At 42.2% G+C, this 24,484-nt stretch overlaps 2 protein-coding genes across 2 annotated transcripts in view; one reads left to right on the top strand and one right to left on the bottom strand.

Moving 5' to 3' along the window:
• Positions 1-14,320, top strand: part of LOC140995306 (frizzled-3-like) — a 30,079-nt gene extending 15,759 nt beyond the window's left edge. Inside the window, exons 3-11 of the mRNA XM_073465286.1 lie at positions 4,696-4,892; positions 5,309-5,611; positions 5,953-6,115; positions 6,408-6,707; positions 6,951-7,202; positions 9,980-10,128; positions 10,389-10,503; positions 10,939-11,102; positions 11,228-14,320. Coding sequence (XP_073321387.1) covers positions 4,696-4,892; positions 5,309-5,611; positions 5,953-6,115; positions 6,408-6,707; positions 6,951-7,202; positions 9,980-10,128; positions 10,389-10,503; positions 10,939-11,102; positions 11,228-11,450 — 1,866 coding nt within the window. The 3' untranslated portion in view covers positions 11,451-14,320. The remainder of the gene's footprint in view (positions 1-4,695; positions 4,893-5,308; positions 5,612-5,952; positions 6,116-6,407; positions 6,708-6,950; positions 7,203-9,979; positions 10,129-10,388; positions 10,504-10,938; positions 11,103-11,227) is intronic.
• A 643-nt stretch (positions 14,321-14,963) lies between these two features.
• Positions 14,964-24,029, bottom strand: kif28 (kinesin family member 28). Its single transcript, XM_073465285.1, has 27 exons — positions 23,976-24,029; positions 22,428-22,619; positions 22,233-22,283; positions 21,940-22,092; positions 21,824-21,859; positions 21,605-21,724; positions 20,708-20,815; positions 20,449-20,603; positions 20,264-20,375; positions 20,092-20,159; positions 19,751-19,893; positions 19,531-19,652; positions 19,341-19,431; positions 19,151-19,211; positions 18,817-18,940; positions 18,590-18,725; positions 18,397-18,515; positions 18,185-18,292; positions 17,985-18,077; positions 17,472-17,612; positions 17,292-17,362; positions 17,080-17,214; positions 16,682-16,848; positions 16,402-16,496; positions 16,004-16,136; positions 15,712-15,845; positions 14,964-15,167 (listed from the first exon to the last, which is right to left on the bottom strand). The coding sequence occupies exons 1-27, from the start codon at positions 24,027-24,029 to the stop codon at positions 15,009-15,011; spliced, it is 3,081 nt and encodes a 1,026-aa protein (XP_073321386.1). The 3' UTR covers positions 14,964-15,008.
• Between the last annotated feature and the right edge of the window lie 455 nt (positions 24,030-24,484).

Raw genomic sequence — 24,484 nt, 5'->3', positions numbered from 1 at the left:
AGACAGTAAATATTGAGTATTGGAATATTATTAACCCTTCTAAGGGTATAACTTGATATAACAGGGAAGCACTCTCCACACTCCATTAGACCATTGTGATGGCTCAGTTCATGAGACATAAGTTTTCCCTACAAAGCAGTTGAATGAATAGCACTCATGCTGTAATAGAAACACTTATGAAAGATGAATTTGTAACATTAAAATGCTTCTCTGAAATGGTTCTCACAAATATAGTTGCCAAATGGCAGAGGTCAAGCCTCCATTCATACCACTTTAAAGCTATGTTTATGAGGGACGTCAAGTTGCAGCATTGCATGATGGATGGTGTTTTGGTAGCATGTGGTGAAGAAGATGACCTTATGATAATTGCAGATTTAATTTTCTGCATTATGTTTAGTTTTGCTCAGCTACATTTTTTTTTACTGTCCTTTTTTAGTTTTTACTTTTTAGCACTTAATTTGACCTGAGTTTTAATTTAACAGAGAAAGTGTAGTCCATCACAATGACTTGTGCTGAAAGCCATCATGTGCAAAAGGTGCAGTGACTTGTTACCACATAAAATATCTAGAAGCTCAAAATAAAATTTGTTTCTGCTGCTGTTGTTGGGCAACGAATTACATTAGTACAGTAATACTCACAATGTTGACAACTTATACATGTCACAGTGCATTTAAGATGTTAGCATGCTAACTCTAGCATGTTACCATGGTCAGAAGCCCCATTGCATTTTGATGCATTTTTACTTTCCATGATCAGTCTGTCTTCACAATGAGAAGCCCATGTTTACTGTAACTTTTAGGAAGTATAAAAACATTAATCCAGTTATCTTCTGTAAAAAATGTATAATCGCTAATGATAAATGGATACACAGCTATTAAGGACACATTACAAACTGCTTGCTTTTTGTGAAGGACACTATTTTTCCCACACAGCTGCAGACAGCAGCTCTGAACAATCAGTGGTCACTTACTACTTATGGATGGTAAGTGAAGACCAATGTTTTTTCGCATTTGCCTGCTGGTGCAAACATTATGTTTTAAATGACAAATTTTGCTGCAATTATTTTGCTCAGTCATGCCTTGTAAATGCAACAACAGCAAAACAAAGGTTGAATTTTGTGATACACATCGGTTAAGCCTATGTACAAGGGAGAGAGAAACTTGCAGGGAGAGACAGATCCGTTGCAAGAAGCTGATGAACAAAATTTTTGAGTAGCAGTCTGTGCCCTCTGGCTAGGTTTTGTTTGTTTCTCTGCTCTCCTTTCCCTGCTCTTCCATCACAACCAACTACAAAATGCCAGACAATTCACTCTGGTCGTCCTCCGTGGAAAGCTGATCGCCACCCCCCCCACCCTCTCTCTCTCGTTGGGTGGCACAGTTAGGCCACTTAATATCAATATTCTCTTTGCGATGGGAGATGGGGGGGCAATTGCCCTGACTGTCAGAATAATTGCACCCGGCCACTGCACACATGCGTTGACTTGTGCATCCACACGAGCCTTGCAGACTTCCACACCAGGAAACATGATAACTGGGACATACACAGAATACATGAACAATGACACACACACACACTCACACACACACACACATGCACAAATGCGCAACCTCGCATGCACGGGAGAGACGGGGAGAATGGGGACACCCAAAATGGAAGTCACGCATAGTCAGTGTAGACTGTAGAGGTAGTATGAGGAGACATAAAGAAAGACTCCATTCTGACTTTTAGTGAGACACACTCATGCAGAAAGCTACTACCATTCAGTTAAGTGTGGCCTCCGGCTCGTAGCAGATGTATGAGAGGGGGAGAGAGAGAGAGAGTGAGGTGGACAGAGGGATCATTTTTCAGAGTAATGCCTGCATCAGTGTTTGTTGAGGACAACAAGAGACTTTGAGATCCTAATTGATCTGTTGTATCAGACAAATGATTGTAGTGATAGTGTTGTCTTTTCATTAATGCACATGCTACACTTCGAAGTCTAGAATGGAGAGTTTCATGAATAGATGTATCAAACTGTGCATCTACCCACCGTCAGTGCTTGTAAGGTAATGGTAGCCACAGCAGACTCCTGTGTATCAGTTGTTATTGACATATACACTCATTGGCCACTTCACTAAGTCTAATGTTTAATTTAAGAAAATAACTCTGGGTTTTGATTGGCTACATGGTGTCAGATTCTTACATTCTTCATCATTTCAGGTATAAATATGAAACGTGTCTGATTCGTTACCAGTGTAGCCAGGCCTAAACTCAGGAGTTTTATCACAATGATTAAATATGATTCTGATCAGTCCTATAATCACAGTCCTGTACAGTTGGCTGATAAGGCATCTCAGTGAAAGTTGTTAAGGAAGCAGCACCACTTTCCCACCATTTCCTCACTGTATATCTGAGGATTGTGCTTTTGAATCAGTATTTAACATCCAAACATAATTATTTATTCAGAATTCTGTGGTTCAAATCCAAGGCACACTGAACTTCATCTGAACTGCTCATGTCATCATCTCCTCTAATGAAACTGAAGAAGAGATTAACCAATAACTAACTCTCCTTTAATCCAAAATGAGTGCAGAATTTTTAATGAAAGTTATTTTACGGATATTAGCACATAACTCAGTCAGTTCATTTGCGATTCTTATTGAATTATCAGGTTTAGGTTTTAATGGAAGCGGATGGAGTTCCTGTCTTTCTCCATCCCTACTCCGGACAACCTTGCGTGATCACACACTACGAAAAAAAGGCATGGGTTGTAAAATGTGTGAATTATTGAATGAAGCTGAGTAGTGTGTGTGTGTGTGTGTGTGTGTGTGTGTGTGTGGGTGTGTGTGGGTGTGTGTGTGCAATACTCAAAACTATGTCACGCAGCTCATGCACCACTGCACCCATTTACTGGTGGAACATCTCTCCAATGTGCAGATCTAGAACACAGCAATTCTGAACGATCAAAACATACTCACCAGGCCCGATTCCACACAGAAACATGCACACTCGCGCACACACACGTTCACTGATGCATGGATATTTGCACGAATGCACTCATACAATCTATAAGCATATACTGTAGCTTTTGTTGCAGGCAATCAATGCAAGTGCACTGTTTTGTGTCACATGTACACATTTTTATACACACACATACACATAAACATGTAGTAGTACAGTGTTGTGTGCGATCAAGCGAAGTGTTTTGTTTCATTGCTCTAGCCTCTATTCATTGCTCTCATGGTTCTGCTCTGATTTCTCTTTAAAAGCTGTATTGAAATCTCGCCTCTAGTGCAGCCAGATGATACGAACTTTTAAAAAGCTGAATAGATACAGGTCACTTTGCACACATACTGTAAGCAACAACACACAAAGGCTAATGTTGCTGGCAGTTGCTGATTAATGAGCACATCAATAAAATACGTGTATGGTTATATATGTTTGTTTAAGGCTGAGCAGTTCACTATAATATTCTAAACTGAAAACAAAGTCCTTTTAAATAGGTTTGAAGCTGTTTCCCACCAACCCATTCAGACTGTGTCTGTTGGCATATATCCTCGTCAGAACATAAGCCAGGCCGGATCAGTTTAGTTAGAACGGTTATTTTTGGACATGGGTTTTTAAATGTTGTGGATGGTACCAAAAGAACTGCTTCGTGCTGTCCTGTTTTTTCGTTACCTCGCACACTTGATGCTGATTGGTCAGCTGGACAAACCAGATTCTTCTTGTCATCCCAACGTTTCCCAAAGACCTTCTTCTCAAGAGTTAAGACCACACTCAACTGTTGTTTCCCAGCTGCTGAAAAAGGGTTGCCCCAAAGCCTGTCAGTGAAAACCGCTGCCTAAATTTTAGAGTACTGTCCACACTGGAAACGCAAAGCAGATCTGGCGTTCAGGTACAGTTACCGTGGGCTAAGTACGGGTTCAACGTACGGTGGAAACGCAGCTATTGTAATTCTCTTTTTATATGATGCTCCTGAAGAATCCCTACTTGGACTCAGCGATATGTCAGCAGTAGTTGTTTAAATCAGCTCTAAGGGTGCCTTTAATCCCTTCAGTCACTCACATTTTTGGGGATTTGAACCAGCAGCATGAAGGTCACGTGCCTGACTCTTTAACCTTTAGACTGCCCCTGCATGGAACTGAATCTATAATCTTGAATGTGTGGATAGGCCTGCTGTTTGTTTGTTCAGCGTATTGACACATGGCTGCGGTTCAACCTTCAGAGGTCCGTCTTTGCTGTCCCTTACTTCAAAGGGATGTTTGGTAACATGATGGCAGCTATACATATTTCATGAGCTTCTAAATATTGATGGAATACTGAGTAGTATAAGTTGCAGCAGAGGAGTTGGAACACATTCGTCCTCCTTCTGGCACTCCCTCCATCCTCTTTGATGGCTATTTCAGGTTAAATACGAGCCTTCTCAATATGTGCCACTGATAGCAGTTAACGTTTTCCTGAGCCGGTGTGTGTGTGTCTCATTCCCACATGCATGACAGATTTAACAACAGCCTTGTCAAGCTGGTTCCCACTGGTGTTGTGATATAACATTGGAAGGATGAAACGTGTGGGTGTTTGCAAGAGAGTTTTGAGACCACTGTATGACTAAGACACACTGTATTGACTCAGCCAATGCTTTCCATTCATGTCGTAGTGCTCTGGCAAGTTCAAACCTAAATTTAAAAACTCTGTCCTTGTGTTTCTGTTTCTCTGCAGCCGTTCCATCCCATGGTAAACCTGGTGTGCAGCGCTGACCTGAGGATGTTCCTGTGCGCCCTATACACTCCGGTGTGCACAGAGTACGGCCAGGTGACAATGCCGTGTCGAACCCTCTGCCAGCGGGCCAAGGATGAGTGCCACAAACTCATGGAGATATTTGGAGTAGCCTGGCCAGATGACATGGAGTGTAGCAGGTGTGTATATTACATTTTAAATCAACAAAGTGCATGAAAATATAAACAGTGTCGTCACAGTATTGACACGTCTGCGAAAATACAGCGGGTAATATTATTGTTTTTTTATTATCAATATACAGTATGCTGTGTGTTTACCCAGGACTGAGTCTGCAGTATGTGTTTTGCATATACCTCAAATCTGCACTGTTGCTGTACCTGCTGCTTCTCTTCTTCTCTTCATGCCTCACATCAAGCCAACCTAACTCTAGACCGCTGTTCCCCTTTTCTTCCGCTGTCACCTAATCTCCATAGAACTCCCTTCCCATCCTTTTCTGATCTATCAGTGCAGCTCTCTTCATATTCAAATCTATCCATGAATTATGTATCTGTTATATATTAAACTACATGATCTGACTCAGTGATTTATTTCCTAGGTTTCCAGATTGTGACGAGCCCTATCCTCGTCCAGAGGACCTGCAGACAAGCTCTGACCCCACTGAGCAATCATCCATGACTGTCCAGAGAGATTACGGTTTCTGGTGCCCCAGAGAGCTCAAGCTGGACCCTGACCTGGGTTACACATTCATGGGCAGGAAGGACTGTTCTGCCCCTTGCCCCTCAATGTTCTTCAAGCAGCAGGAGCTCACCTTCATGCGCTACTTCATAGGAGTCGTCTCCATTGTCTGTCTGTCTGCAACGCTCTTCACCTTCCTGACGTTTCTCATTGATGTTACCAGGTTTGAATGGCTTAATCTATCAACTCACTTCCAAAACGAATAATTGCACAAATTTAAATTAAGCACAAGAATCGCTTGTAAAACTAAAGTAAGTGAAGTCAAATGTATTTACTGTAACGTTATCATCAAATCAAACCAAATCAAATCAAATCAAATCAGTTTTGTTTATATAGCCCAAACTCACAATCACATTGCCTCAGTGGGCTTTACAATCTGTACAGTGAATGACATCCTCTGTCCTTAGACCCTTAGAAGTTTAGGAAACACTTGCCATATTGAGAAAAAAAAAAACCTTTTAACAGGACAAAAATAAATCATCTGTGCCTCTCTATTTTTTTTAGGTTTCGATACCCCGAGCGGCCAATAATCTTCTACGCTGTGTGTTATGTCATGGTGTCACTGGTTTTCTTTCTTGGGTTCCTGTTGGAAGACAGGGTAGCATGCAACGCAGTCAGCCCTGCCCAGTTCAGAGCTTCAACCATAACACAGGGCTCACACAACAAGGTGAGAATCTATTTTCCTCATAAACTCTCCTCAAATTTTTTTTAGATACTGTGAATGAACCCACTTAGCCAGTTATTCTCACATGATTGATCATAATGAATTTGATAGATGTTTAAGAAACATGCCTAAACAACAACTGACAACTCAAAATGTAGGTTTTATTAACCCCAGTAAAATGAGTTTAATTGACCGTAAATTCTCTCAACCCCAAGGCAAACAATGCTTCTCATGATGTGCTGACATTTCCCTCCTGCCTGATTAAAACTTTCTGCACCCTCTCTCTCTCTCTCAGGTATGCACTTTGTTCTTCATGGTCCTGTATTTCTTCACCATGGCCGGCAGCATGTGGTGGGTCATACTGACAATCACTTGGTTCCTGGCGGCCGTCCCGAAATGGGGCAGCGAGGCCATTGAGAAGAAAGCTCTCCTCTTCCACGCCATTGCCTGGGGGCTCCCAGGGGCCCTGACTGTCACCCTGTTGGCCCTGAACAAAATTGAAGGAGATGGGATCACTGGAGTGTGTTTCATCGGGCTGTATGACATAGACGCCCTGAGGTGGTTTGTTCTGGCACCGCTCTGCCTCAACGTGGCGGTGAGTACAGTCGGAAGATGAATGAGTGGGCGGGTGGATGAAAGAGTTGATGAGTCGATGGATGGATGGGTGGGTGGATGAAACGATAGAAGAGTGGATTGTTGGCTGGAGTTATGGCGACATGGATGGATTAGTAAATGGATTGGTGACAGTCTTTTGGCCTGTGTCAGTACTCAAAAAATAATCAGTCATTTTAATTTTGTGCATCTGTCAATGGCTTTTCATTCACCTTCCTCTCTACAGGTGGGTGTCTCTCTCCTGTTAGTAGGAATTGTGGCTTTGAACCGGGTGCGCATGGAGATCCCTCTGGAGAAGGAGAACCAGACCAAACTAGTCAAGTTCATGATCCGAATGGGAGTGTTTTCAGTGCTCTACCTGGTCCCCTTGTTGACTGTGATTGGGTGCTACCTGTATGAACACACCTACCGGAGCATTTGGGAGACGACATGGATGGAGGAGAACTGCAGGCGCTATCACATCCCCTGCCCATACAAGGTAGAGAGAGAAGATGAGTGTGCGTGCGTGCGTGCGTGCGTGAGAGAGATCTTGTAATGCTAATATGCTTGCAAGACAAAGTATGTTTCACTAGACGTATTTCATTTGTGCCGACGTTTTTGCAGAGGAATGCTTCACTGGCGGAGGTCCAAAATGAGACGCCAATAGATTCACTACCTGCTATCATGGAGCAAATATGAAAACTGTCAAAGTTAAGATCAGTTGTAATGTAACAATATACTTAGATCACTTAGAACTTAGACAATTCCCAAGATATCACAAGATAAATACACCTGTTGAGTAGCTCATCAAAGCTGTTCTTCTACTTTCTATCTGAAAACAAGTGGCTCCTCAGGATCTGCCTGTTAGCTCAGCTGGACATTGATAACAAACACAGATATACTCGTGACAGGATATCTAGCTGTATTCCTATCACAGCTCATTCTGCAGCATGAAAACCCCCCTGATCTCTCCCTGTATCTCACTCACACACAGTGTGTGTGTGTTTCCACACTGCCTAGGTTAGCTGGGGTGAAGTACTCAGTTACCCACTGTGGTTTTCTCTCCTCATTAACTTTCTTGGACACCTTGTATGTTTGTGTATCTGAGAGTAGTAAACATACCAGGATCAATGAGGGCACATGATGCTTCTACACACATACCTGGAATTCAAACCAGGTAGTTGTTCTGTAAACTGCAGTGGACAGTTGGGGTTATCATTTTACTGTTTGCCTCAGTTTCCTTTATATCAAATAAGTTTGACTTACCTGTGGGTTTGTTTTCAACTTGTATTATCCCCTGACTGGTTCTTGTTTTTCTCCTGTCGGACCTCATTATTACTCTGTCCCTGATCTCAGTAATGAACTTGAATACAGTGGTCATATTACCAATGGTAATAATGGACAAACCTACTAGAACCCAAGAACTATAAAATAAAGTGAAGTAACCCTTTAGTGAGCAGTGTGTGTGTGTGTGTGTGAGTGTGTGTGTGTGTGTGTGTGTGTGTGTGTGTGTGTGTGTGTGTGTGTGTGTGTGTGTGTGTGTGTGTGTGTGTTGAAAGCGTGAGTGAGGGTTGGAGAGAGAGAGCTGGCAGTTTCACATGTGTGTGGTCGAGTGAGTACTGAGTAAGTATTTGTGGATGGGGGAGCAGAGCGCAGTATGCATCATTAGCTCAGCTAATACACCTCTCAGACCAACTCCGCACAAAGCTGCCATCTCTGTGTTACACTCTGTTTCTCTGTCTCTTTGTGTTCCACCCTCTCTGCTGGTTCTCACACACTTATTTCTTTCTTTCTTTCAGTCAGTCTGCTCCGTCTACTCTCTGTCTGTGTCTCTCTCTCAGGGCTTGCTCAGTCATGCTCTGCTGCCTGTACTCTATAATGTCTTTGTAGCGGTTATGAAGAGTGGTGGGAGTGTGGTGTTTTATACAGTCTGGTGCTAAATTAATAACTAAATGTGCACAATGCAGACACAGACACACTCCACTGCTTTCCTTCTCATGCACACAACCACACAAGACAACAAAAACTTTTCATCACTTAAATGTTTCCATTTTTCTGATTATTAAAGCTGAGTGCTGTCACTGTGGCTTTATGATAGGAAAGTGTCAGCTAATTTGTGACTGACAGACTATATGAGAGGGGGTGGAGGCAGGTGCAAGTGCTTGAGTTACTTGTTAGTGTATGTGTGCACGCATGTGTCTTTAGCTGTGTGTGTGTGTGAGTGCTCACAAAGACGGACCCCCTTTATGACCTGTTGTAGCACTGGAATTTCAATATTGCTATGTGTCATATGATCTTGACCCGAGGGAGTTTTGCGTGCAAATGTTTGTGCGTGTAAGAGGGTACAGTTGCATGTTTTTGGATAATTGGAGATTCCGTGGGTATTGTTCAAGTTCAAGTGACTTGATTTAGTCTGTGTGTGTGCGTGGTAATTTGCTGAAGGTCCAGGTCTCTTGTTGTATGTCAGGACCTAAATCTGAGAGATGTAATCTCATTTTGGGCGAGACAGACCGAAGCTTATTAATACATGCCTATTCTTATGGGCACTGTTTTTTTTTTTTTTAAAGCAAGAGATGCTAGTCATTATCCACTGACTGCCATGTCCATCAAAACTCAAACTGAAAACAAACAAAACATAAAATGCCCATATTTGTCTATTTATATAATGAGTAAAATATTGTACTTGTGAATTCACAGTGTAATGGTTTGTTCACCAAACACTTTTTGTGCTTGTTTTGGTGCTGTCTAAAGATCACTCTATTGAGTCGAGTGCTTGATGTTTCATGTCTTTGGGGTGAAAGACTGTACCTCACATCCCTGAATTTTGTTTCAAAACTTCAACAATGAGTTAAGAGAAACTTTGGTGATTTGGTTTCTATAAAATGAGAGAGTGTATCTTTAAACCATCTATACTTCCCATGCCCATGCCGTACACAACTGCTGTAAACTCCTGCCCTCTGGTGGGAGATTCTGTATCCTGCCTCAAAGCTGAAGACCATCTGAGGAGAGAGCAGTTGCTGTACATCCCAGCTGCAGTTCAGCTGCTGAAGCAGCTGGGGTTTTCAAGGATTACCTCCCCTCTTTCGTTTCAGTGGCATCCAAAGCATTTTATGTTTCTTTACTGTGTTACTGTTGAGGAAATATTTGTCCCAGAGTTCTTTATTTTAATGCTAGTCTGTTTTCTCTCTTGTATGTCTCAGGCTGTATCTTTAACCCTCTGTTATTTTGATTGGATAATTGTGGTATTAATATTTAGTATTTCTGTTCTCTTTTTAGGTGGAAAAGACCAGCCGGCCAGTCATGGTTTTGTTCCTAATTAAATATCTGATGATGTTGGTGGTGGGGATCCCCTCTGTTTTCTGGGTGGGCAGCAAGAAGACCTGTTTCGAATGGGCCAGCTTCCTGCATGGCCGCAGACGCAAAGAGTAAGAAGAGAGGCTGGATCATTTTATTTGTTTTTAGCCCTGCTTTTTCCTCCATGTGTCATTTCGTGTGAATGCTTATTAGGCCACTTTCAGGGATAGAGTTAAAACAAATTTGTGAGACCACATGTACTGCAAACCTTTTTATGGTATTAGATAATTTTACATTTTATTTTCCGTCTGCCCTCCCCTTAAACTCCCTATTTCCCCTGAACCTTCCCTTGTCTCTCATTCTTAAACCACTCACCCTTTTCTCTCTGCAGCAGTGGGGTGAATGAATCTCGTCAGGTGCTGCAGGAGCAGCCAGACTTTGCCCAGTCTCTGCTGCGTGAACCCAACACCCCCATCATTAGGAAGTCCAGAGGAACATCCACTCAGGTAGGCTTGCAAAGATGGCAGTGATGTAGCAGTTTTGAAAAGTAATCGTTGTAATCCTATTTGTTAAAGCCACATGATACACAAGAGTGGTATCAGCAGTTGTAGTTCTTGTTGCACTATTTGTAGTAGCTCAGTAATGGCTGTAGAGCCATTTAAGATAAGAATACATGAGACCTGGCATGTGAATCCTGCATAGATTGAAGGTTAACTGAAACTAAGTCCAGACCAGGCCCATATCTGAACACAACTGGTTCTGTCAAATTCTAGCCCAACTGAGACTTAAGCTATAATACAATATCCCTATTGAAGTGTTGGAAGAAGCAGCTACAGAATATGAACAGTTCTTAATGTGTGTTTTTTTTTATTTATCTGAACTGTTTAACTTTAAATTTGAGGGAAAACCTGTGTTCAACCAGTGTTTAATGCTTCCTGTAGGGTACTTCTACTCACGCCTCTTCCACCCACTTGGCTGTTTTGGACGACCTCGACGAACCAGTCAGAACTCACCACGGCCACCCCGCTTCCACCAGGAGTAAGGCCAGCAGCGTCCACAGCAAGGCCAGCTACCATGGCAGCCTCCGCCGCACTCGTGATGACAGGTAGAGCAGGAAATCCGTGACTTCCTGTTTGTCTGTCTGTCTGTCTGTCTGTCAGAAATTGTGAATTAGATGAAACCAAGTCTTGCCTCTCACATCTTTTTTATTTTTTCTTCCTCCTCTTTCAGGAGTGACACTGTGGTTTACCGAGGCACAGAGGAGCGCAGTTTCCATGGCAGCATGCCACGTCTCAACCACCCGCTCTCCACTCACAGCAGCCTCCATCAGATAGACGGCCACTCGAGGCACGGCAGCCAGCGAGACGTATCTGAGGCCCCACCTACACTCGTCACCCACGGAACAACGGCAAGCAACAGCCAAACTGCTGAGAATGAAGGCACCAGTGCCTGAGAGGAGCAACGAACCTCACAGAAAACTATTGTAAGGATGCTGTTGATGCCTTTTAAAGGAAGATTTGTCTCCAGCACACACACCTGTTTGTTCAGTGTGTAAGTGTTTTCCTCTATTAGGATGGAGAATGTATCAGTGAGTGCTGTCGTGGTGAATTTTGACGTTTCTCGCTGATCATTTGTAAGCAGTGTGGCTAAAGGCTAACACAGGTCAGCCTGTGAACTTGATCGATCTTTCATAGATCCAGTTAAGTTTCGCTGTTAAACCTCCTGAGATGTGTGGTGACATCAGTGATGCTGACATTATTCAGGGATCATTTTGGTTGTGCTCAGAGCGCTGGATTGGAAACACTGAAAAAGTGTAAAGGCCAAGTCATCACACTTCATGGACATGAACATTTGGATCTCGATTGTACCCTGCAGGTGTAGTCTGTATGTTCATTAGATCCTGGGTTTGAAGGTTGGACACCAGTTTGTTTTGAGCACCATGACCAGTAGGGTGGCATTGTCTCCAAATCCTGATCTCTCACCATCTTGCGAAACCCACATGAATATTATTAATTATGTGAACACTGCCGAGTATTGCTTTCGTAACAATCTTATATGGTTCTCCCTCTCTTTTGCTGACTGAGATATTATTCCCAGTCTTTGTTTGTTCTGGACTGCTGCTCTTAATGAATGATGTTCATCTCTGTGTGGCTTCAGAGGCCGACAAATATGGGCCTAATGTGAATTCGTGGACCTCTCTGTGGTTTAGTGAAATATTTTTATACTGTGAAAATTGTCTGTCTGCTGCTGAAAGCTTCATCTTGTGAGTGTGTGTGAGAGTGAGTGAGAAATAGACACATGTGGTCATATATGTTTAAACTTCAATGCCTCCCTCTACTGGTGAACAGAGAACCTGACGGAGGGGGCTTAAAGATGAAAACTTGTGTAACCCAGAATGTAAAAGGGTTGTTTCAGAGTCAGATAAAATATGTACACGATAAGGTGAAATGAGCTGGAATAACATGTGTGCACTCAGACACACGCTCACATTTATTCCAGCTTTTTGGCCTCCTAAAACTATTTTAGCACTGACTTCTCTGCACAGAGGCATTAGCTTGACAGATAGAAACGGCAGCTTTGGAAACAAGCAAAATGACGGTTTACTAGGACAATTACATATTCGGTTAGGTATCAGTCAACCAGTCTATGTCAGAGAATCCCAAAAATAAACAGACTAATAACCAGAGTACTGTAACCCAGATTCAGGTACAAGTCCATTACTGCAGTCAAGCCTCATGGCTGCATAGACTGGAGTGCAATTTAAAAGAAAAAAATTATAACAGCGCTTCTGTTCTGAAACAAGCCGAATGGTGGTTGTTTTTGAGAGGAAGTCCTTTTTTTCTAATGTAATTGTCACCACTGTACTTATATAGATATGTACCTACTGTAAACTGCTACTGTACATGCTCATGTTTGTTTGTTGTGTTGTTCATATATAGCACTCTGACTTACCCAAAAAGGTGCAAAGAATTGGCAGTGAAACTGTAGAAAATGAAATGTTCACTAATTGCGTATTGCTACATTTTTTCTCTGGCGTTATTTTATGTTTAAGGGGAGACACTGCCGGTGAAAACATCAATTTCATTTCAAAATTCTTTTATCAGACTACCAGAAAGAAAATGTCCGAAATACACATTTAGCTGTTCATTTCAGTTCAGATTCCTTTTCTGGAGATGTTTGCAAATTACCACACATTTAATTATATACCCTCATTTGCATATTTGAACATAAAATATCTGAAAACTTTTAATACAAAAAATGATCGTCTTAATTTAAGCCATGAACTTGAGGAGTTTAATGGGAATATCTTATTGTTTTTGACCCTATTCACCCCTGTAGTGTCTCTGCTTCAGTAAATGTTACAGGAAGTGTGTATTGTAAATGTTTTTCTATAGTTTGTGTTTTGTCACCAATCCCCGAAGACCCAATTAACCTACCTCACCTGTACCCTCAGCCTTCTCTGTACCTGCGCACACACATTATCGGGTGCTTTTTGTAAAGTGGAAAATATAGTCATAGACTCAACATGCAAAATCAGTACAGTTAAAATAGAGGTGCTTATTCCTGGAGAATCTGAACAAAATTGGGCCCAAAACAAACAGACTTTAATTGACTCAGCCTTCTCACACACAGTACATCAATCTGATATCTGTAGCTAGCTGTCCGTCCCTTCCGCAGTTGGCTTTGTGTTTACCCAGTCTACCTCTTCAGTTGTACCTAGCTGACTCTCTAGCCTTTCATTGCTGCCTCTCTGTCTCTGTCTGATTATTCTGAATTTCTCATGACCAACTCCCTCCTGTCAGCTTGTCTGCCTGCATATCTTCTGTACATAGATTTTCCTATCGTCCTATCTGATGACTAATCTGCCTCACATCTGCCTTCTGCCTCTCCTCCTGTAAATGTGCCCACGCTGATCTTTTTTTGGACCTACAGCAACTGTCTGTACTCTGTACATCGTGACTGCTTACAAACATTAACCATTGTGCTTTTACCTCTGAATCTGACATTTCAACAAGAGATGTGTTTATACGATCACTGATCTCTAACTTTCAGCTATCGAATATCTCATTTTTGTTCATTCACCTCAGTCTGTGACCATCGATATCAGTAACCCAACAGTGAGACATGAGGAAGATGTTTCCGATGTGTCACTGTGATTCAGCTTCAGAGTGAACTGCAGTAGCTTGAAAACATGACACATTCTCAAAAGCATAATATTGTGAATTCTGAAACTTGAGTTGTATTTGCCTTTTAATTTATTTGCAGTTTGGGACTGTAATGACTTCTCTTACATGCAGTCTAATAAACTTTTTATAGACTTCAGTGATTTTGTTATTCTGTTAACATTGGACGAACGTATTTATTCTTGTTGACTCAATTTCTACCATACCAGGTGATTATGTCGTGGTTCGAGCATCGGATTATAATACCCATTTACGAGGGTTGAGCAAGTACTCGGCTGAAATGAGTATCCGGTTCAGATAATGTACTTTTACATTAAATGTGTCAATATCTATTCACGTGATGAAGGAAAATCTCCATTGGGCAACTGGCGGAAGTTTATGCATTTAAAGTTATGAAAAAAAAACTTTCTGTAAATAGTTCTCTTACTCTTGTGATAAAAAACACTGTAAACTGTCAACAGTAGTTTAAGCCCCGCCTACTGTTTACAGAATAAAGGAATTGCTGCCCCATCAGTAAATTATTTATTTGTAACTGTAATGTACCTTCATCCCATAATGTAACTGATCTTAGTCATCAACATAAAACATAAGTTTAAAGTATTTGTTATGCTTTCAGTGAAACTTACAAATAATCACAACATGTAAAAATTTTGTTCAGTGAGTTAATGGTTTCACCAAGTTGTGTTTTTTGAATTAACACAATAGATTACCTTCACCCAACACACACTTAACATTAGAAAAATCTTCATCAGTGTTTGTAAAATAAAGAAAGACCTGTTACTTTCACCCTCTGTACACTTTGTGAAAATCAGAAAACAGTTACTCAGTCAAGACCAGATTCCCGATCGTTCTCGTTTCCGGCGGACGATGGCGGCCACGTCTTGTTTGAGTGTGGAGACGCTCTGTTCCAGCTTCTCCGAGAAGTCCCTCAGCAGACGACTCTGCTCGTCCACAAAGAGTCTCAGCCCGAGCAGGTCTGAGTCCTCCTGGAAACAACAGCAGCATTTAATTACACATGTACCATATACTCTGGTTTTCCACATAGTTAACAAAAAAATCATTACAAAAGCAGCAGGTGTGGCACTGCAGCCCTGATTGTAAAATCCATGACCTGAAGATCCCTTTCCTGTCCTGCTTGCACATATTTGTTTTACTGCTGATTTTGCTGTAGTGAAAACCAGCTTAGAAATAACTTACAGTCATTATAAATAATAGGATTATGTCAACTATATAAAAAAAAAATTCCAATGATTCCTCGTGAAATTACCATTTGTAAATTTGTCCCTGAAATGTCTGAACATTAATTAAATTCTGACTCACATTCCAGACATGCCAAGCCTGAAGTAAAATCTTAAATTATAAAAAAAACTTCACTGTAATCTTCCTAAAACCTTTCTTCTGCTTAATGTATGTGTGTTCCCCGATTGTGTATTATTCTCTATAGATCCATTGTTGGTGGACTATGATCACAAGACCGTATTGTAGTAATGCTCACTAATACTAATGCTGCGGACAGACATGGATACTTACACTGGGCCTGTGTCTGCGCAGGCGCTGCAGCTGACCCCTGACCGAGGTCATGCTGTGGTAGAAAACCTTCAGAGAGCGCGCAAACTCTGCATCGCAGCTGGGACGCACCGACCGACCGCGCACACTCTCCCCACCTAACACAGAAAGAAGACATTTATCAGTGAAGTCTTAAATCTTTTCAGTATTTTACGAATGGGAATATTGTGTCAAATCCTGCCTTTATGTAAAATGCAGTTTCAATTAATAATATTTTGATCCTGATCTCGGTTTGTGTGTTATGTTTTTCTGTTACCTATCCTGGCTGTGTTGAGTTGTTCTCTCAGACTGTGATTTTCTTTTCTCAGTGAAGCATTGACGCTCTTCAGTTCCTCCAGGTCCTGTTGAAGAGCTTTTACTGAACAGCTGAGCTCTGCAGAGTCTACGGGCTGCAACACACACGCACACACACAAAAGAAATGACACCCTGCTGTGCACAAAAGTTGCTTATAATTTCTCTCCAAGTCCTGAATATAAATATGAAGAAACAAATTTTACTGTTCTTCTAATCTATGATTTTACAATTATAATGGTCTCAACGGATCTTACAGTCCGGTCAATGCAGAATGTAACATGTAAGTGTCACATTCAGCTTAGAAACATGTCACAGTGAAAGATCATTTCTGACGGGGGGATTACAGACATGAAACTCACTGCAGTGTCTGTTGGGCCTGCCTCCTCCATGATGAAGACTCCATCTGTAGTCATCCTCACTCCCTCCAGAGATGATGTCAGGTCTGTACAACCCTCTGTAACAGAAAACCAACACCTATCAGCAGCTTTAATTATACCTCTTACTTTTCATTTTGTCTGCTGTACATCTATAATAATGACTCAACTATAGTTATAACATGGAATGTTTATAATTATATCTTTGCTTTAAGCCAAAGGTACAGTAAAAATGACAATCATCCCTCTATCTCTTCACCCTCACCTTGCAGCCCCCACAGCTCCAGCACAACAGCGCTGCTCTGCAGGTAGTCGAGCAGACGTTGGGAGGTGTGGAGGGAGGCGAAGTGAACTCTGTGATCCAACAGAGGATTGACATTGTGCCACACAGCTGGAGTGTACAGAGGCTGGCTGCTGTCAAACAACCTGAAACTGACAGAATCAGGGAAGAGGATGTAAGAACGACGGAGAACAAAGAAGAGTATCTCACTTCTTGCTGTATGAATCCAGAGAAAAGTAAAACTCCCTGTCTTTAATGACGTTTCGTTTTTACAGAAAATACAGAGCACAACAGAGCCATGTCACATTTAAAGTCTTTGCTATGACCCAGAAACCTTTCTTCAGTACCTTCCATACCTCTACATGTAGCCTCATATGCCTCACCCAATCTGGACCCCTCTGTTTCGGGCCTCTCTGATCCAGCGGAGGCCACAGCACTGTTCCAGGACCAGCTGGAAGTCCAGTCGTCGACCCAGCAACTCAGAAGGGTCGATCAGAATGTCGTCCTCACCCAGAGGGCTGGAAGGTGAGAATTATTATTTACTAACGTGTGGGGTTCATTAGAGTTATTCATGGTTTGTATGTGTGTGTCATACAGTCCCGTGGAGGTGCAGGGGACCAGCTGTGCTTGTAGAATGGCTTCCTCTGTGCCCTCTGACCCCAGCACCTACAGAGAGAGAGGATGTCAACCGGATGTCAACCAAATATCATTGTGTGTGTGTCTGTGTGTGTGTGTGTGTGTGTGTGTGTGTGTGCAGTATATATCTGTTTTTTACCTCAAGCTGCTCTTCTAGAGGGATGCGGAAGGCCAAAGACTGAAGCCAGAGGTGGGCGGTGCCCAGGAGCAGAGGCTCCACAGGATCCCAGAACGGGTCTTTGTCTCTGGGTAAGGCAGCTGCAGACAGCCCCTCTACTCTCTGACAACAAGAACCAGAGACAGGTCAAATCTGAAAAATAGAGTTATTGCTCTGAAGTGTTAACCTATCAGTGGCAGAGCTGGCTGGTGTTGGCTGTGCTGATTTTCTTAGTCAGGCTCAGATTCCATCAAGCGGCAAGCCCTCCCATGTGGACAAGGATTTCAACATAAAAGCATTGGTAGATAACGCTCTATATAGAGTTGTGAGTCTCTTCTTCTGCTCCTTTAACTTACTTTATATGTAGTTTATGTTCTTGCATGATTCTTGCAGTTTTGGGTTTGTATCCGTATGGTTTGATGCACTTGATTTGTTGTTGATTTGGATGAAAGTGCCAAAAGCTAAAGAAATGTAATGTTCTTTTCACTGGCTTACATTGTCTCCGCTCTTCTCAACCTGATGCTGCTGGTAGACGTCTTCCATCAGGAATTTACGGTTCACAAACTTGGCCTTGGACCAAATCCAAACCTGAGGATGGAGTTTGAACAAAGAGACAAAACTTCAGACCTGAACTGGAATTGTACAGGAGCATATGAGCGACTTTACATGGAAGACAGACAGAAAGACAGATCTACCTGTTTTCTTCCCTTAGCAGTGACTCTGACAACAAGCTCCTTCTTCAGATCGTGACCTTTTGAATCTGACAGCGCCAGATTCTTGATCTCCAACTTAAACTCCACCCCCTGCAAACATGGCAGACAACAAAGAGCAGATGTTAATACATAACCATGACCACATGATACCATGAAAACAAATATGTATGTGTTATTTGAGGAACGAGTGTCACCTTGTTCAGCTCCTGGCTCATCTGGTTGGCCTCGGCCATCATGGGCATCAGTTTGGTGTAGTCATAGAAGACGGCCAGCAGGCTGGGGTCAGTCTGACTGGACCCAGCACTGGACTCACCTACACAGACACATACATCAATCGTTTTTTTTCCCAATATACCTCCTCTACTTAATCAGTCCTCTCCTGCTCACCCAGGTGGATTCCCTCAGCAGCAGCCAGCTCAGACTGGAAGTAGTCGTAGTCGTAGCGGCTCCAGTCGTCCCCGCCCCTCTCAGAGGGATAACCAATAAACAGGTAGGTACAGTTTGAACCGAGAATGAGACGGTCCTACACGGAGACAAAACAGAGTGAGAAAAATGCTTTGTGTTTGTGTGTGGACTATAACGCACAGTCATAATGTTTGTGTGTTGAGACCCACCAGGTGCTGCAGCTCAGTCGTCTGGGAGACAGCATTGCCATTGACAATGACCTTTGACCCTTCTAGCGGGGTCAGTGTTACCCGCCGCTGTTCGTTCCTGAAGACAGCGTGACGCTCCTGGATCCTGACACACAAAACACACAAACATAAATGTGTGTGTGTAAAAGCAAAGACACAGAGAAAGACAAGGCATTTCTTCCAGACACTCAAATTCATATCATTTTCTTCACATGCTTTTATTTTCTAAAAGGGTCACAGGGCCTGCAGTCCACCCCAGCATGCACTGGGTGAAAGGGACGGCCAATCAATGACATCACATCCACTGAAAACTCACCCTAAGCCCTTGATAGAGATGGATCTTGTGGAAGAGTCACACAGGCCAATGTCCCATTCACCTGGAACACAGAACAGTGTTAATGAACGCAATAAATCACATTTAACATCTAGCTCCCTCTAAAAGCTGAACTGAACTAGAGAGTGAGACATTAATGTCATTATAAAGCAAGAGATTCGGACAGACGCACCCTCCTGAATGAAAAGCTTGACCACGCCGGACAGCTGAGCATCCTCGTTGATGTTCAGGATGTAGGGATGCATCTGCATCATCCTCCTCTCCTGACAGCAAGACACACAGAGAGGTCACCAAGATACATTTATACACTAAACTGTCATCATTGTGTGTGTGTGTGTGTGTGTGTGTGTGTGTGTGTGTACCTGTGTGATGTTTGCGTACTGTTGCTCCCAGTCCTTCAGCGCCTCCTGCAGGTGTTGTTCCCACAGAGTCTGAATGGCTCTAATCTGGAGCTCATTGTGGGTCAGCAGCTGCCGAAGCTCCTCTGAACACACACACACACACACACACACACACACACACACACTGACATATCCCACCTCCACCTGCTGAACTCTCCTCTACACTAAAGGTTTGTCTTACTGGTCTCATCGTTGGCCCTGCGTCCCTCCTGGCCCAGCCGGCTCAGTCGTTGCAGCAGTCTGGCGTTCTCGGCCTTCAGCTCTTTGACCAGACGCTCAGTGGGGCTCTCGTTCACCACTGCTCGGTTCTGGATACGCTTTGCCCTAAAGAGGTGAGGCAAGTAGGGACACAGTGAGTGGGAGGTGTGGATGAGTGGAGAACATGAGTGAAAAGCCAAGGAGATAGAAAAGACAGGGGAAGGAGAAGGAGGCACAAAAATGACAATGAGCTATTGGCTTAGAGTTTGAGTGTGAGTGTTTTTTTCTTATGTTGTCCGCCTGACAATAAATGGTTTGTTGTACCTCTCAGCATAGCGCAGGGTTGAGAGAGACTCCTCATAACAGATATCAGCAGGGCTCAGCGTGGCAATCTTTAAAATCAATGTCAAAAAAAAGAAACAACATCATGATCTGTATATTTACAGTGTGTGAACACGATGCAACATCAGCGCCTGTAAGCACTGTTTTCTGTTACCATAACAGTGCGACTGTTGCCTCCCAGTGCAGACTGCAGCAGCTTGGTGAGGACTGAGTCTCTGTAGGGTATATGGACAACCTTCTTCCCCACCGCCACATCAGCGAGGGCACTTAAGAAGAGGAGAGTGGTGTGAACAATACTTATAAACCAAGCTGAATGAAAAGTGAACACCAGGCACATACCTGATAACATTGCCGAGGGTGGTGAGGCTCAGGTTGATGGCTGTGCCCTCTTTGAGTCTGTCAGCCTCCGACCCCGATGACCGCTGACGCTCACTGCCGGCCAGGTCCACCAGGTTAACGTTGGACTGCTTTGTGATGCTCTCTTTGGAAAAGATCTGACAGGAAGTCACAGCAATGTCAACAACAAATGCTTGAAGAGACCCGAGGATGGTATCCTGACAGAGAAAACCTGTGTGAATATTATCTGCAGTGATTTCACCTGTTTGAGCTGGAGGATGATGAGCATGTGGGAGCGACTGCTGTTGGCGTTCATGTGAGTGGCAGCGGTGGTTCGAGTCCTGGTCCCCTGTTCCATCAGCTGCTCCACCTACATTTAAAGATTCTCACTTTAACATGATTCCTCCAAACACAACACAGAAACACGTACACAGGATGCAGAGGGATATCTGAAATATATCTAAACATCTCTTGTAGCTATTATTTCTTTTCGTAATAGCTCTTATACAGAAGAGCTGAGAGGTCAGAAAAAGTATTCTGTTGTTCAATTTTAAATTTTTCTACTTTGAAAAAAAAAATGTTTGGCAGGTGAAAATAAAAAAAAAAACTGGTAAGACAATTTTGTTTTCATTTGGGAAATTTTTGGCAGGTAAAAAATGTTTTTCTTTATTTGTGCAATACTCATTTTGGCCACAAGAGGCTGAAGTACATGACCACCACATGTTCTACATAGGACTAAAATCATTTATGTTTTCTTCCAGGTGAGTTTCAATTTATCCTTGCACTCGAAACAATTTAATTAAATAAATGAATAAATAAATAAATAATTTAAAAAAAAATTAAAATGAGAAAAATGATCTTGCCAACACTGTTGTCACTGATGGAAAAAAAAAACATTACAAAAATTGAAAATGTCTAACCAGTATTATTTTTCTCTTCTGCCTCTCAGGGCTCCTGACTTATATAATAATTACATGATTAATAAAAAAAAAAAAAAAACACTCAGGCCTTCACCAGTACATTTCTTAGACTTAATTCACAGTTATTTTGGTAATTTTAAGTAAGCTAAATTAATCTTATTCCAGTGGAGACAGAAACGTCTCTACATGCTGCAACAATGTCTCTCTGTACATACTCTCCATCTCCTCCGTCTCTTTACCTGTGGTGCGTTTTCACACGGGACTGTTCGGAGTCCCTCCACATAGAAGCCTCTCTGCTGCTCCTCTCTGACTCTGAGCCCCCCCGGAGTACGAGACCCCCGAGACAGCAGATCAACCACCTGGACAGAGAGGAGAGAGGTGGAATAGAAGAAGGTGAAACACAAAAAAAGAAAAAACAAATAGAAAAAAAGACAGCAGCTTCTTTTCTCTTCTGTTACCTGCTCATTGTAGATTTCCAACATACTGAAAAAGACCTGTGTAGACATGAAGAACAAAGACATTCAGAGGTTTCACACCTATGTACGAGACTGGATAATGCAGCCACACTCTTCACCTGACACTGTCTGGTCTCCTGGTGTTCTCTGATGGCCTGAAACAGTCGCTCACAGAGTTTAGGAACCAGGCCTTTGTTGGGCCCGTACCCCACCATCGAGTAACTCTTCCCTGAGCCGGTCTGCCCGTAGGCCAACAGTGTGGCATTGTAACCCTGCAGACATCAGGTCAGGACATTCACCTAGAACCTTAAAATTGTTCTAGCTAACAGAGCAAACTCTGCTTGACTGCAAGGACACTGATCTTTGTGATATAAACGAGGATGAAACTCCAGATGAATATGATGATTAATACCTGCAGAGCATTCTCCAGTATTCCCTCTCCCAGGTCCTGGAACACACTGTCCTGTGGAGAGATGATATGTTGTGAGCTTTGTAACTCAGTACTGCCTTCATGTCTGTCTAGATTGATCTCCTCCTATGAATTCTGCATGTAACACATAGGTTTCACAATGTTCTGTTGGACCTAATGAAATCTTTGGCCCTTGACCTGGTCAGCGTATCGTCCCCCGAGCTCTTCAGGCACGAAGAGGCCGCAGCGGTCTTGTGCAAAGCCGTTGTGGGACCAGTAGGCGTAGTCGAAGCAGAACGAGCGGCGGTTCTGGGAGTCACGTGGATCCTGGATGGTGATGGAGCTCGACACCATGGAGACAATACAGCGGCTGCCTGCATCCCTCTCTCGCTGGATGGAGGAAGGAGATAACGAGGATGAGAAGAGGAAAAAAAAGAGAAAAGGCTACGGGAGGACTGAAGTTTTCATAATCGCATTCATTAAAGTAAAATGAGAGGAAGTGAAAGTCAGACTGTTTAATTCCTCTTTAGAAGCACAGAGAGATTGACAGGATCTTTCAACAGTAGTGTACAATAAACAACTATGTAAAAGTCTAATTTAGTGAAAACAGAGGTGAGACTTTTACTAATTTTACGTTTTATACTGCTGGGTAGTTTAATCTAGAATAATACATCATTATTTATTAGTTATTTTTAATTAATGATCCAAATCTGGAGAGTAACTAGTAAATAATGTCAAATGTAGCGGGGTAAAAATACAATATTTGCTTCTCAGACACTGTGATAGAAATATTAAGTAGAATAAAATGTAAATACTCTTGTACAAGAACCTCCAAAGTAAATTTACTTAGTTACATCCTGCCACTGCAGAAAAGACTTAAAAATGTGTATAAGGTCAATCATCCTGTGTTTGTTTGATCACACATCTGTGAATAAACAGGTAGAGATCCATCCTGCCCTGTTCACACTTGTTGTAATATTTAACAGTAGACTGAGTGTTAATAGAATATGAACTAGATTAAAGGTGCGCCATATAGTTTTGGAAAAGAAATTAAAATTCAGAGGAATAACATTAACAATATTAATAAGTTAATAATAGTATTTCCATAACTGAATAAACAAGATGTCCTCAGTTGGTAATAAGGTCCCCAGAACGCTGCCTGATGCTAGGAAGGTGGCTACTGCGAATGGTTCTGCAAATATATTCAGAGTAAAAGAGTATGAAATTGTTAAGTCATTTGAGGACAGTTTTTTTATTCAGTTTATTTAGTCGTTTTGGGGAAGAAATTTTAATCAGAAGAGAAAAATCACTTGTCGATTTTCACGACTAAATAAACGTAATAAACCAAATAAACTGTTCTCCAAGGAAAACACAGGAACCATTGCAGGAACAGTCTAAACAGCCACCAAGCTTTACACAACGTACGGGGACCTTATTCCCCTCTCAGGACATCTTGTTTTTTCAGTTATAAAAATATTGTATATCCAATAAATATTTCAGTTTGTATTATTAATGTATTAATATTGTAAATGTTACCTCTCTGAATATGAATTTCTTTTCCAAAACTACACAGTGCATTCTCTGCCATTATTTTACATTTGAAACGGTATGACTCAGTCCATGAATGTAAAGTATATAGCAGCAAATTGAATATAGAACATTATAACAGAAGAACATCAAACAAATAGATAAGAGAGCTGGTGTAAAAAAAAACCCAAAAGAAATGGATGATCTTGATTCACTGACCTTGTTGAACGGTCGGACTCTGACGGCCACTTTGACACAGTCCTTGCTGTGCATGTCTGAGGCTTTAGCCCTCATGGTGCAGCAGGCAGGCATCAGCACTGTCAGACTGTCAGGCTGAGTGATCGGCTCCCTCACAGAGAACAACACAGGACCGTGTCGTGTTACACGCTGACATGGACACAATCAGGTCAGTGTGATGGGGACTATGGCGTCCATGAGAGTGTTCGAAGTCCAAACTAAAACAGAGACATGAACATGTACTAGACTCTGACACAGGCAAAACTTTCATATTATCTTGCAGCATGCAAAGTTATTTATAAAAAGTTGCTATTAAAAAGTATTTAAACTGGAAAAATTTGCTTTTCCCCACCCTGGTGTTTTGTTAGTGAAGTGGAGCGGTTGAAATAAGTCGGTTTTACTTTCACCTCGTCTACTGCCATGAATTATAGAAGAGACAGAGCCCTGGGAAACATGAGCCAAGTTTAAAAAGAAAAGGATGGTTACACGTT

This window comes from Pagrus major, chromosome 4 (assembly GCF_040436345.1).
Source record: "Pagrus major chromosome 4, Pma_NU_1.0".
In the NCBI taxonomy this organism is placed as follows: domain Eukaryota; kingdom Metazoa; phylum Chordata; class Actinopteri; order Spariformes; family Sparidae; genus Pagrus; species Pagrus major.
Note: the sequence above shows the minus strand (reverse complement) of the source record. Positions and strands in the feature narration are given on the sequence as shown.